Source organism: Fukomys damarensis, unplaced genomic scaffold (genome assembly GCF_012274545.1).
Source record: "Fukomys damarensis isolate Sample0158 unplaced genomic scaffold, DMR_v1.0_HiC HiC_scaffold_10, whole genome shotgun sequence".
NCBI lineage: Eukaryota > Metazoa > Chordata > Mammalia > Rodentia > Bathyergidae > Fukomys > Fukomys damarensis.
Window position 1 is genome coordinate 11,411,147 of NW_022900922.1, and position 14,317 is coordinate 11,425,463.

Genomic DNA, 14,317 nt, shown 5'->3' on the forward strand with positions numbered 1-14,317 from the left:
AGGGGCTGTTGTGTGAGGAATGAATTACGGGGGGGCAAAAATAAAAGGTGTGCCTCTCAGGGGGTACCTGCAGAGTCCAAGGAGAGAGAACTGAGGCTCAGAACAGGGTACAAGCAGTGGAGGAGAAAAGAAGGGCAGAGTTAAGGTCTAATGAGGAAGAAAAGCCTCAGACTGCCTGGCACACCGGATATCAGAGTGACAGAACGGGAAGGACAGAGCATGGAACCTGGGTTTGAGGCTTCAGCAACTGAGGGAACAGCGGTGCAATTTAAATGGTAGAAGACTGTAGAAGGACAATTCCTGACGTGTTCGTTTTCAATGCTTTTGAGACATTCAGGCTTAGTGTTTTTGAGACGGACATGCACGGTGGCTCATGCCTACAGTTCAAGCCCTCTGGGAGGCTGACGCAAGAAGACTGAAATTTGCCGCTCAGCCTGGGTAACTTATCAAGACCCTGTCTCTAAATAAAAAATAAAGGGCTAGCAATGTAGCTTAATGTGAAGGCAAAGCTCCTGGCACCCAAGTTTAAAATGTTTTCTGAGACATCCAGGTGGACATATGGGCTTGGCTGAGGAGACAGAGCAGGGAGGTGAAATCTGAGAGGCCTGAGCGCTTGGGTGGCAATTGTAGCAGGCCTGCATGAGGTGACCTGAAGAGTATAAAGACAGAGAGGGGGCCCAGCACTACCAGGGGCGTCAGCTGTGTGTGGACCTGGAGAAAGCCTCGCTGGTGAAGGGGGATACGGGTGGGAGGGACTGAAAGGAAGAGGCAATAGGCAACTGGGTGGCAGCTACTAAGAAGCCCAGGAGTATAAAAACCAAGTGTCCACTGGACTGTCACTGTGCATGCTGCTGATGTTAAAGAGAAAACGTCAGGAGGGGACAGAAACCGGCATTGCATGTTGAGTTGAAGAAGTGAGTGGGGAAGAAAGAGAAACCACAAGAGAAGTCTTTCTGCAACTCTTTCTATAGAACTGAGAGATGGGACAGTAGTCTTGGGGGTACAGAATGATGGGGTTCTAACAAAGGATGGGGCACTGATCAAGGGGCTGATTCTATCAAGAGGGAAATGATATGGAAAATACAAGATAGATGCAGGGCTCAGACACTGAGAGGGTGCAAAGGTCAGGAGCATAACAGCAGGAGGCAAAGGCTCATGATCTAGATAGTTCTATAGGGGAAGAGGGACAAGGCCATGGGAGGGAATAAGGAAGAGGCCTTGAAGCTTTTGCTGAAATTCTGCTCTCATGGCCACCACCAAATGGCTGAGCCAAAGATCACTGGACAATAAGGAGAAAAACATGAAGAATGAAGTGGTGGCACAGTCTTATATTCATGTAATGGCCAAGATTCAGGAAGTCCTGGCCTACTTAGCGACCCATCAGGGAACACAGGTCAAACACCACTAGGAAAGTGCAAGGCTTCCCCAGGGCCCAAGGGCCACCTGAAGCCACTCACCGACACCATCTTGCCCTCTGAGGGCATGAAAGCCGGCCGGTTGCTGATCCGCAGTTTGGTCTGCAAGGTGTTGAAGTTGATCTCCAACTGGCATTTCTCCTGCACCTTGGGGGGCTTATGTTTCCGACGGTAATCCCGGAAGTCCTCCAGCTTTTTCTGCATGGCCTGCATGGTCTTCTCAGGAGTCCGATTCTCTAGCCAGGGGATCGTGCGCCGAATCCATTCCAAAAGCTGCTCCCAAACATAAAAAGGCCGCTAAATATACCAGCAAATTGCTCTCAGTAAAAAACAGAAGAACCCGGTAATTTGGAATGGGTTCACTTAACATCCCCAAAATTACTGAAGTGTGGGTTACAATGCCCCTGACCTTAAGGAGGGAAAGCTCTATGCACAGCTGCATGAATGAAATTTTCAGTGCCCACACAGGGCCACTAGTGATCATCCCAACAATACTACACACACAGGTCAAAAACTTAAAAGTCAGCACGTAGAGTCATGTTTTACAAAAATGTGACATTACAAAAAACTCAGGGACCAGACACTAGCAGACAAATGCTGGATGAAGCCTTCAAATAAAAGAATAAAACCAAAACAACTGATATGGCAGAAATATAGAGTAATAAATTCAGCAAAGAACTGAGTTTAACTTAAAATACACTTAATAAAATTAAGTTCAAATCTAATGAATTTATTTACTAGACAAATGTACTGTAAGCCTGGGGCTCACTCTTTGTCAAAGTGTATTTTAATGTCTAGCTGTTAAGTAAATCCCCATGAGGTAAGTGAAAATGGAAGTGAATTTTCAAGAACAAAAATACACCTTCCTCTTGAATGACTGCCCAGTCTAGGAAATGACCTGCCTGTATACGTATATGTACTGATCACATGGAAAATGAAGGTATACTAGAATAAAGAATAGTTAAAATAGTGACAGCTCTACTGTCTAAGGGTTTTAGGAGGATAAATGGACCAAGTAAGAAAAGGAAGGATTTCATTCCAGAGGATTATCCATCCTTCTATCCTGGTCATACTTTAACCCTGAAAGTTTATCGTTGGCCTTAAACAATGTTGTCAAACTAAGTTTTCCCATAGCCACAATGAGAAAAACAAAAGCGGGGAGGGGGGATCCCTAAAATTTACCATAGCAGCCATACAAAAATATAAACTCAGTATCGTTTGATTGGATTGCTATTAAGCAGTTTGGGAAGATTTATTCTAAATGTCTTGATATTTTCCCAGTCACAGATCAAAAAGCAGGTAAACTAAATCCAAGCAAAAATGAGCTGGTCTTGAATATGGGTCCCTGGGCCCGAGTTCAAAGTCAGAGGATATAGCTATGGATCTCCTGCCACCCGTGCTTCTACTAAGGAAAACAACACAGAGGTAGTAAGGAGAGTGCATTGGTGTCATCTATGCTACAATAAGGACAAAAAGAACAAGAGTTTTGAAAAGTGCTGCTCTAATCAAGAACCTAGCTGAAGAGCTGTGGAAAGGCACCATCGAAACTCGGGCTGGAAAGTCTCCGAGGGAGGGTTCTGTCATCTGAGTTCCCTCAAGGGAGGTATGCACGCGCCAGCTGAGCCACCTCCCCACCACAGGCTGTGCAAGTCCCTCTGGTGCGGGGTCACTGTGCAGAGCAAGGCTCCTGAACAGAGAACATCTTGTGTGCTGCTGGTCACCCAAGAGTCAGGGAAAAAAATAAGTAAACTCAAGCGATGTCATCTAGGTCAGACCTCAAGGGTGAAGCTGAGGGCGGAGCATATTCTACTTTCATTCTATCTGAGATGAAAAATACAGAGCCCATGGATGATCCATTCTCCCCTCTGCATCTCACCCCTGGGTGAGTGTGGACAGAGCTTTACCTCACTTGCTAGCCTCTCATATTCTTCCATCAGCCTCTCATTCTCTTGATTCACAGCAAGAACCTTACATATCCTGTTAGCCGCTGTCTCAGCCTGCAAAACACAATAGGTAAATGGATGGCTCCGGCTACAGGGAAGCACATACACAAAGCTGGACACACGGGGCCGGGCTAGAAACAGCACAGATTCCGGGTTAGGGTGGGAGAAAGCCAAGGGCACGGCTTTTTGACACTATGAATCATTTCACACCATTTTTAGTTTTCACACAGACTTACACAGCAGGCTGAACAGACTATGGAGAATAACGGGGAGATAACATTAGTCTGAAACACCAGCTCTGTAAAACATTGAGCATGTTAGTAACAGAAACAGATGGGTGAAGGGAACCAAGATCTCAGGTCCCTGAATGTCTGTCCAGCTGAATACTCCTGACACTGATCTCACGAAAATGGAGTCGAAGCTCCATGAATGGTATCGATCTTCAGAAATCAAAGCAAAAATACTTAATCTTGATTATACAAACACATCATTGCACTTGAATCCAGTGAAGACCTTACCTCCTAAAACAAATATGCAGAATTTTCTAGATGTGATCTTCCCAGGGAGCTGACTTGCTTTAAGATTGTACTTAATCTACTTTTTAACCTACATGATCAGTCAAGGAGGTGATAATTCTCTATCTTCTTGAAGGGAACCTGGGCTATATGCCTCAAATAATGCCATATGGGACAACAAGAAGAATGCTGGGCTGGGAACATGGCTTAGTAGTATAGCACTTATCCGGCATGTGCAAGCCCCTGGGTTATACTCCCAGTATCCACCCCCTACAAAAGAAGAGGAGGAGGAGGAGGAAGAGGAAGAATGTGCCTGATCAGTCTTCCAGCCTGGCCTAACCAAAGCCTGGACTCTAAAGCCCTAATTAGCACTGTCCAATTTCCAGTTATCATTTTCCATGAGGTTTTTAAAGAGACTAAAGAAATACTACACTCTGTCCACTCAGTCTATCTGGTTTTCACATAACAGAAAGGGGAAGGTAACAACAGCAGGGAACTACAGAAACTGAAGAACATTCTCCTATAGTATCCCATAGGCTTTTTGTCTTAGGGAATTTGTTTTTTTTGAGGGTGTAATAGTGCCATCTTTCTATTTCACTAAAAATAAGATTAGTTTGGAAAGATATAAGACTACATCACTGAAGAGAGATGGTAATTTCCAGGCAGATGAGAATAGGGGACATGGGAAAGGTCTTCATTTATCCTTGTCAAATTTCCCCTTCAATGCCTGATGCATATGGCTTGATTTCATGACACTTTTTCTCTTCAAAAGCTCAAATGTTTTCTACAATTTACCAATGAAATATTTTAAAAGGAAAAGACAGGTAAAAGCACTTTAGGACATGTCAAAGCTATTAATCAAGAATTTGTGGTTTGGAACTTGAAGTATTAGGTCATTAAGGTAAGATGTGAAGCACACAAACATATGCCAGGTACACACACGTGTGCATGCACAAACGCAACAAAAGAGCAACACAGCTGGCCACATGCACAAGGGTTGAATACCTGCTCCGCTCCCGCGAAAGCATGGTAGAAGCAGGAAACGTAAGTCATGATGGCTCTTTCATCAGGTTTGGGAGTGTTCACAATGTCTGAGGGGGAAGAAAATAACACAGGACACAAAGACACACACAGGTGAAGAGGAAAAACCAGGGTGAACAAAGGAAAGAACAAACTGATTTGCCCTTAGTACTTTTCTGTGTTTCTCAGGCCCACAAACCGGACCCCCAGGAAGACTGCACAGCACTGAAATGCTAGAAAATGTGAGCATTTGGATTTGCATGATTTTCTAATGACGGCTTGTGCTCCATCCACTATGGGCTTCTGAAAGTGCACTTAACTAACACATTAACCTAGAGACCTATGTGCTGCATATCTGAGCTCATCAACCCTTCCTCAAGATTCTTCTTTTGACCTTTGCTCTAAGGCATGCATGTCGCTTTGAAAGATGTTGGATGTATCAGCAGGGCTATCCTGCTACTCCTCATCTTCACCCTCCCCAGCTGTTGGGGCTCTCTGCTCTGCAGACCACCCTAGGAATGAGGTGACATTCGCTGGAGATGGCATGTCTCTTAATACCTCCTACTCATACTTACCCTGTTGCTTACAGGAACTGCCAACAGAACAAGAAGGTAAAGAGAAAGGTGTGCACCCCTTGAGTTCATTATGACTCCTGCTGCCACTTATATGTGCTGATTTATTCAATTGGAAAAGAGAAATAGAACCATGTGACACATATGTCCTTGCTTCCTCCACTTTGGCAACTCCATATCTTGGTAAACTGTGTTTTAGTTCAGGTCAGTCAATGGGCGGAATGAAGTTAAATGATACCCTGTAATTTTTCCCTATAGTGAAACCCTCGCCACTGGATTTGCAGAGGCTGTTAACAGCAAGAAGGTGGGACTGGGTGATCCCATGCGACCTTCCAGGAAACAAACATGGATGGCATGGTACTGCATGGACAGAAAGTCAGTTTCAAGGAAAACTAGACTAAAGAACACAATGGACTGCCTGCTCAGAACCAGTCTTCTTACTCAGAGGAGAAAGAAAGAAAACAATAGAAAAAAACTGACACAAGAGGTGAAGGATGAAGATGACCTGTGTTTTACATCCTCGCCTTCTGTACCAGCAAAAGCACAATAGTTAACAGGGCACAGGTCATTACGGCTCTTTCATCAGGTCTACCTGTGAGTGCTAAGTCTGTGTGGGGAAAAGAGACAGAACCGCTTGGATGTGCTAGCACAAGCAGGCTTCTGCTGAGTATCTCTTCAGAGAAGGTGGAGGCAGGAATCTTCTCCTGGCCCCCACGCTTTTTAAAATCTTGGCTCAAAGCAAAAAAGTCACACCTGCAAAGTCACTACTCTCTGTGCAGGTCTGAAAACTGCCAAGGGAAATAAAGGAACTGCCAGAGAGAAGGTCCTGGCCAGCCCAGAAGAGCCTGAGATAGCAGGAAAGGCACATCTCTGGGCAGAAAGAGGCATCTAGAATTCTAGCACATTTCTGAGGATGTCCTACTACTACTCACCTGAAGGTGCATCGTCACCAAGATCCATTTTGCAAGTCTGCATGAAGCCTGTGGACCCACAGAGCCAAACCTGGAACTCATCTCAAAACACGTTCATGGTAGGAAATAAGGAAATAATTTCCACAACATTTTCAAAGTCTGGTAGATAGTTAAGATGAGAAAAATGTCACCCATTTTCATGGTAAGTACAGTTCATAGGTAGGTGGGCCAATGAGCCACTTGAAAAGACCCACTTGAGTTCAAGGACCAACACGAATGACAAAATGTGAAGTTGAGGCAGCAGGCATGAGGGGTGAGAATTCAGCAAGAAGCACTAATGAGAAGAGCAGGAGAGACCAGGCCCTGATGTTACAATGATAGCACACAGTGGTAAGAAAGCATTCCTATAGCACTGTAGCGATGAGGTGTTTCCAGTACAGACAGCACAAAGGGCGACAGGCGGGCTGGATCTGTATAGTGGCAATACAGTGTGCTCCTCCCCCAAGGGAGTCATGATTTATAATCAGAAGTTTATAAATCCACAAAACTAACAACACAGTGTGTGAGCGCTCATCTGGACCATGAGAAAGAAAAGACAGTGAAAAGCAATGAAAGGAAAGCCAGGAGAAAATAATCACAGTACTAACATATCGCATTGCCAAGAAAGATGAACAGAGGGAAACACACCCATATTAAGGGAAAACAAAAGAACTGAGAAGGATATAAGTAAGGCCGAAGGAATGATGATGGGAATCATGCTAATAACCATAAATAAGTGTTTGAGTGAAAGTTGTCGTCAATTTAGGATACTAGAGAGACGTTACTAAATCAGAAGATGAATTTACAATTCATCCTGGCTATCAATTCAAGAACTCTGAGAAGTTATCTATCATATGGAAAGGTCAAAGAAGAGGCGATAGAACTATGAGCTTAGTTTGGAGAAGACAGATGAGCAAAGAGGAACAGGAGATTTTCTATGTTCTAACTGACTCAATGTATTGATTCCCTTCTCTCAAGGGCTTTGGAGAAACTCTAAGAAGAATTTCAAATTGCCTTCAAATATGAACACTCGAGCAGGTGTCTAATATGGTCGCACGCTTAATAAATGGGCAATAATATTAGAGTCCTAGTTGAAAGATCCCTATTATGGGTTGAACTGCGTCCCTCTAGAAGGGATACTGAAGTCCTAATCTCAATACCTGTGAACATGATCTGATCTGAAAGAAGGGTCTTTGCAGATGTAATGGAGTGACAATGAGGCCCTGCTGGAGTAGGAAGGGCCCTTGATCCAAAAGCTATCCTTATAAGGGTAAGAGGAGCAGACGCACCAAGACAGACCACAGAAAGCCTTGTGAAGACCGAGGCAGTAACTGGGTTCATACTGCCACAAGCCAAGGAATGAGAGGCCTCTAGAAGATGGAGAGGAAGGAAGAACCCTCCCCTTTAGGCCTTGCCAATGCTTCATTGCAGACTTATAGCCTCCAGAGCTGGGAGAGAAAAGGAATCTTTGCTGTCTTAAGCCACACAGTTTGTAGTCATTTATAGAATCATCACAATAAGGAGAAACAGAAGATTAACCACAAGGGCAGGGGATGTAGCTCAGTGGCACTGTGCCTGCCTTGCAAGTGCAAGGTCCTGAGTTCAACCCCCAGTACCACACACACAAAAAAGAAAAAGATTAACACAGACTATAATCAAGTTCTTTACTTTTCCCTAACAGCGCTAATTAGCAAAAACAATGGACCATTAGGAAAAAATATTAACAACAAACAAAATAATATATGAATACGAGTCCCTCAAGGGCAGGGTCTCTCCATCTCAGTACCTCCTCCAGTACCTAAAGAGGATGCTGCTCATAGAAAGTGCTCAGCAACTGTCTACTGAAAGCGAAGTGAATCACAGAAATGAAATGAATGGTCTGCACACATGTGCTTTAAACGGCATGCCATGGGAACAGCTCACCACGTAAAAATGGGACAAAAAGTATTTGAAACAAGCCTCTAGAATGAGTACTGCAAAAGTGAAAAAAAAAAAAAACACAGAAGTTATTTCAGATCTAACAAAATTTAAAAAAAATTTTTTTTGGTACCAGGGATCAAACTCGGGACCCTTGTGCTTTTGAGGCAGGCAGCGGCACCACTGAGCTAAATCCCTGGCCTTAACAAAATTAAATCTGACAATTAAAATGAAATATGAAAGTCTGCATGGTACTCTCATGGCTGAATGTTCCATGTTGTATATTTAATTTGTAACTTCTAGCTGAGAGAAAGGACTTTTTTCCCCTTCAGTATGCCACAAAGATTTATTTGCTAAAATTGTCCCTTTGTGGTTGAGGAAAATACATTATGGTATTGAAAAAAATAAACACAGAAAATCTTATTCAAAAAATTATAAACCAAAGCTTTCTGCTTCTTAGCTAAAGCTGAAATTTTTGCTGAATACTATGATTTTTCTGGCTTGCTTTTGAGGGTATATTTTAGGTAGATTAGGGAGGGAGGTAGGAAGGTAGGTAAAAAGAAAGAAGCTAAGTACTTCAGGTGTAACTTAGGTATGGTTTTACAAAATCCCCAGGTGTAGGTCTAACGTTTGTAGTCTAAAGATTTTCTGTAACATAGTAAGTACAATTTTCATCTCACCTTCAGCATCCAACATTTTAGGAATATCCAGGTGCTTCTCCGCAATTTCCATGGCCAGGTTAATGTTTCCTATGGGGTCATCCTGTATTAAAAAAACAACAACCAGTTTCTTAAAAAAAATTAATTAGGACCAATAAATAATGCTTTTATACCCCCCTCTTAAGGTAGAATGTCCAACCATGGCGTGTGATTTTCCTTACCTTCTCCCAATCACTTCAATGTTTAGATAAATATCAAACATCACAGAAACTATCCAACCCATGCACACTTCACTTCATAAAAGGTGAGCAAAAGATTTAAAAGAAATGCTTTGCAAGCACAAGAAAGCTGTTAGGGAGTCTCTCACTGATAAGGAGGAAATTCCTGAACACACCAGAACTTGTTTTCCAGCCTATGGGTAACATAGTTTCAATCATTCAAGAAGAAATCATGAAGGATGCATTTTCCAGATCTGGAAGGTGATCCTGGAGAATGTTTACTCCAACATATTGGCTTTAAAAACTTACAAAGCGGGAGAACAGAGATACAATAGATCAGATGGTTAGCTCACTAGAGAAGTTACAAAAATCATGTTCTGTGAGATGAACGCCTAAGAGAAATTACAAAACCTTACAACTATGTAAATTTGTGAAGAAAAATTTGAAGAACACATTTATCTACCATTGTAAAACTAGTTAAATACACATAAGCTTAACAGCAGTACTTAACTGAAATACTGAAAAGCTGAAAGACTTGACATATCTTATTTTGAATTATTAAATAGATGAAGTAAAATTAATCCGAAATAGGGTGAGGTATGAGAGCAAAATGAAAATGAAAATTAGTATCAGAGTCCAGGGATGTCTATAATCAATTTTAACAGCAAAGCCATATAAACATTTTAGAAACTGCAATGCCCTGCATTAAGCACAATCATTTTAGTAAAGGGGAATATCTGAAAAGCACAGGCTTCAAAAACACATTCAGTAGCTTCCTGGCCTTACAGAGTATACAATTATTTTCAGGCCCCCCCCAAAAAATCAACTAGTGTTTTAATAAAGCATATAACCATTTGACTGAAAGCAGCCATCTCATTAAGCAAATCTTACTTCATATATTACAGATATATCCTTGAAGCCAAACAGTTGACTAACCCTCCCCCACAAATATGAAAGACGGATTTTGGCATCAAGAATACAGAGTAATGCCTCTGAGACTCTGTGAAAGCTAACTCCTTTAGAATGTAAGTGAAAAGAGAGAAAATGTGGCAATTATTTCCTAGCTCAGTTATGAGACCATGGGCAGATTACCAAGCTTTTTCCTGGCATGTAAAACTGTAGTAACAGTATCGATTTTGGAGTAAAGCTCAAATAAATGTAGGCATGTGATTTTACATACATGCACATATCTGAGTATGAATACACACATATATTTATAACAGTGTCTAATCTAGTACCATGGGAAATATTCATTGCTATCGTATTATTATTTTTACCATTTTAAATGGTCAATTTCCACAAGTCTTAATCTTTTGTGATAAAAACTGACATTATAAACTGCTAGCGAAGCTAAGGCTATCCAGTCCAACTTTTTCATTCTGCAAATTCAATAGAGATTTTCTGGGGAAAACGTACATTGACTACATGTTTAAAAAAATATTTCAAGGTAACTTGGGGCATAAAAAATATGCATGAAAGAGCTAGGGAAAAGCAACACTGCTGACTGCAGTATTGTAGTCTTCATCTGTGGGAGCAAATCAATTCTTCACACACTCTCTGTGAGTACTGGTGGGGTGGGCAAGTGACAGCTCAGGAGACAAGATAAGCCAGGACACTACAGCTGTCCTGTGACTGTCCATACCACACACAGAGGGCAGCATGCAGCACAGCCAGATTCCACACAGAAACACACAACACATGTGAACGCCAGCTAAGCACACCAGCACCTCGGAGGAAATGTGTCGGACAACCACTGTGGGGCTGTCCAGCAGAAGGGGCTGAGCTCTCAGCCCTGAATTTGCCCACGCTGTTATTTCTAAGGCAGCCCAGCTCTCCCATTCCCATCAGGCCCTCATCCCTTTTTGCATCACACATTACATTTTAAAACCACTGTTAGGGAATGAGTAAGAAGCTGGGCACAGTGACACAAACCTGTAATCCCAGCATCTGGGAAGTTTAGGCAGGAAGACTGCAACCTCAATCCCAGTTGTTGCAATTTAACAGTTCAGCAAAACTGTCTCAAAATTTTAAAAAATGAAGCCAGGTATGGTGGCACACCCCTGTATTCCAGCACTAGCAGAGTATGGAGGATCACCAGGAGTTCAAGGCCAACTTGGACTATGTAATTCAAGACCAGCTTGCACTACAAAGTGAGACCCCAACTAAAAAAAAAAAATCAAAATTTTAAAAATGAAAAAATAAAAGACTGGGAATGTAGCTCAGTAAAAAGACTTTGATTTCAGTCCCCAGTACCACCACCAAACAAAAAATCAAATTGCTAATCTGAAACCTAGGCTCACTAAACATTAGGCTTTAATGGAGAATTGAAGATTTTTAATTTCAATTTTCTGAAAAAAAACCTTATCTATAGTGAGATAGGATTAGTTCATGTGTGAGAATCAAGTTATTAATTCTGAGTTAATATAGCTGCAAGTAAACTCTCAAGAAAGGTAAAGGGAATTTTGGAATATGTGAAACTTTCTTCTTCCCAAATTTTTAAGAAAGGCATCTAAAGCCTTCCTAGGAAACCAAGCCCAATCAAGCTTACACTGACAGGGCTCAGCAGGAAGGCTTAGCTTTTGGTCCCCTCCCACGTAGATGAACGCATACCCTGACAGGTCAGTGTTTGCCCTGGCAGGTGACAGGCGACTGGTCTCCCTGACAGGGCAGTGTCCCCAGCTGGTGAGTGTTGTCCCGCTCTCTCCTGCCATTGTGGGAGAAGCTCACTGGCAGAACGTGCTTCTCCCAAGGGTCTTGCTGTGGGCAGCTAGCGCCTGTGCAGTTAGTGCTGATGTGCTCATTCTCAGGACAGCATGCTGAGCGCAAGGTGGGGACACTGCATGCCAGGCCACCCACAATGACCTTGTTAAGCTTGGAGTAGTCAATGAGGTCGGGCCGGTGTCTGTGGATGAGGGCACAGAGTCCAAGGCCATCTTTCCAGCTTCGCAGCGTGGAGGAGAAGAGGAACGTGGGTTAACAGAGAGAATGCAGCAGGCACAGTCTGCTTGGTGGGACGCAGATCTTCCTTCTGTCTGGCTTCGCACATCGAAGGGGGAACTGTCCCCCTTCCCTGTCCAGCAAGCTGGTGGCCCTTCAGAGGCGCAGCTTCACCTTTCCTTCTGCACGCTTCCAGCCCATTTGTCTCTTCACTGGCCCTGCCCTGTGTCCTGCCCCAGTGGGATTTGCGCTAGCGCAAACAACAACAGGAAGGAGGTGCCTCTACTGTTGTCCCTGCCCTTCTCAGTCCCTGGGGTTTTTCCACTGCCTTCTCCACATTCTCTGCTCTGGTTCTCAACCCTGGGGCTCCCCAGTAGTGTCTCAAGGACCCCTGCAGGGCCCAGGTCTGGGAGGTGCTCCAAGAGTTCTTAGGAGTTCAAAAGCCACCACTTGCTCAGGGACACCTGTCTTTCTTCATAAATTTTCTTTTGTCTTCATTCAAAAAAAATAAGCAAAGATACCAGGCATGGTGGCATGTGTCTGTAATTCTAACACTCTGGGAGGCTGAGGCAAAGAATCATAAATTTGAGCCCTACAGCTGAACACCTTAGGGATTTAGTGAGATCCTATCTGAAAAAATAGCCGGGGATATAGCTCAGTGTGTAGTCCCTCGGTTCCACGCTCAGTACTTAAAAAAAAAAAAAGGGCAAAGGCACATAGGCAAGGGGAACACACAGTAAGCAGGGTGGATCCTGATGTCTAGCCTGTCTCCTCAGCCACTGTGGAGTCACGGGGGCTAGTGACAGCAGGGTTAGGAGACTGGCACAGGAGTCCTCACCCACAGAGGGTTGGAGCAAGGAGGCCCTGGTAGGCGTTCTAGGACCTCACTGTTGAGGCTTCTGCTTATGTGGAGCTAGTAAAAGCCCAAGAAGGTGACTGGAAGCAGTTTGGGGACCGCTACTGACTCTGGCAGAAGGTCACAGCCCTTCCTAGCTCCTCTCATCTGCCCACTGGCAGCTTACAGGGACAGGGAAGACTTTTCTCCTCTGTGTTCATGAGTCCTAGCTCACCGTTGACACCTAGTAGATGTTCTAATCTCACCAATCTGTCATTGTGGTCCTTCTGGGGGTTTCTGTTGTCATTTCTTTTGTTTTGTTTTGTTTTGTTTCAGGCTGGCCTCGAACTTGCAGTGAGTTCTTGCAGTGATCCTCCTGCCTCAGTCTCCCGAGTGCTGGAATTATAGGTGTGTACCACCATGCCCAGCGGTCCTTCCGTTCTCTCATCAGCCATCAACCTATTTATGTTCACTCAACTCTTCCACTTACACAGGAGAATGACAAAAATTTACATGACCAAAGCAAGTGACAAAATCATGGTCTCATATGCTATCTGGTTTTTACCCATCCCGTTACCTATAATATTTCAAATGTTATTTTCCTATTTCTCTTGAATTTGGCCAGAACAAAGCTGATGGATAAGCATGAGGGACCAAGACGCAGCAGACGCATGAAGTCTGCATGAAGTCTGCCTGAAGTCTGCAAGGGTCCCTGACAAGCAAGCACCTTTCCTGCTGCCTTCTCCCACCACCAGGGGGAGCCAAAGGGAGACGCCCTGCACTTTGACCCAGTGCTGCCCTCTCAGCATCCCACACCTTAAAGGATCTGTTTCCCTCAGGAGCTTCTAAGTATCCTAAGTCTAAACCTCTGCTCTCCTGCAAACACAAACTGCTACTCAGATAGGAGGGGGAAACTGGGTGTGAATAATCCTGGTTCTCTTGGCCACAGGGGTTCCAGGGAGATGGGAAGGGCCTCAGGGGTCCAGCACTTACCTAGTGTGGAAGTTTTGAATATTCACATTTCTGTAAGGAGCCGTTTTCCTCTGGCACCAGAGCAGCAGACCTTCCTTGGCAGACGTTTCTGTAATGACAGCCAAGTAAAAGAAGCTCACCCAGCTCCTGGAGGCCTTTAAAACAGCCCTCCCAGGGGCCAATCAACAACACATCACCTCTCCTCCCAGCCTCTGTGAGCAGATGGGAGCTGAGACACTGACCCAAGGGATGAACTTTTAGTGACACTTAGGGGACTTCAAAAGGACAACACAGGAGCAGTCAAAAGTGACAACACAAAATATATTAAAGCCAGACTACAGGGAGATGGGTAAACTTTTTTTTT

The 14,317-nt window shown here is 43.8% G+C and overlaps 1 protein-coding gene across 3 annotated transcripts in view; it reads right to left on the reverse strand.

Annotated features, from left to right (window-relative positions):
* Actn2 (actinin alpha 2) overlaps window positions 1-14,317 on the reverse strand; it is a 73,481-nt gene that overhangs the window by 20,166 nt on the left and 38,998 nt on the right. The window contains exons 5-10 of one of the 3 annotated variants that reach the window (XM_010621991.2): window positions 13,975-14,062; window positions 12,072-12,150; window positions 9,013-9,094; window positions 4,879-4,964; window positions 3,320-3,412; window positions 1,458-1,688 (exon numbers count right to left, since the gene is read on the reverse strand). In XM_010621991.2, the coding sequence (XP_010620293.1) occupies window positions 1,458-1,688; window positions 3,320-3,412; window positions 4,879-4,964; window positions 9,013-9,094; window positions 12,072-12,150; window positions 13,975-14,062 (659 nt within the window). Of the gene's footprint in view, window positions 1-1,457; window positions 1,689-3,319; window positions 3,413-4,878; window positions 4,965-9,012; window positions 9,095-9,212; window positions 9,312-12,071; window positions 12,151-13,974; window positions 14,063-14,317 lie in introns of those variants that run through there. The other 2 variants (XM_033761840.1, XM_010621994.3) reach the window with 2 other exon arrangements.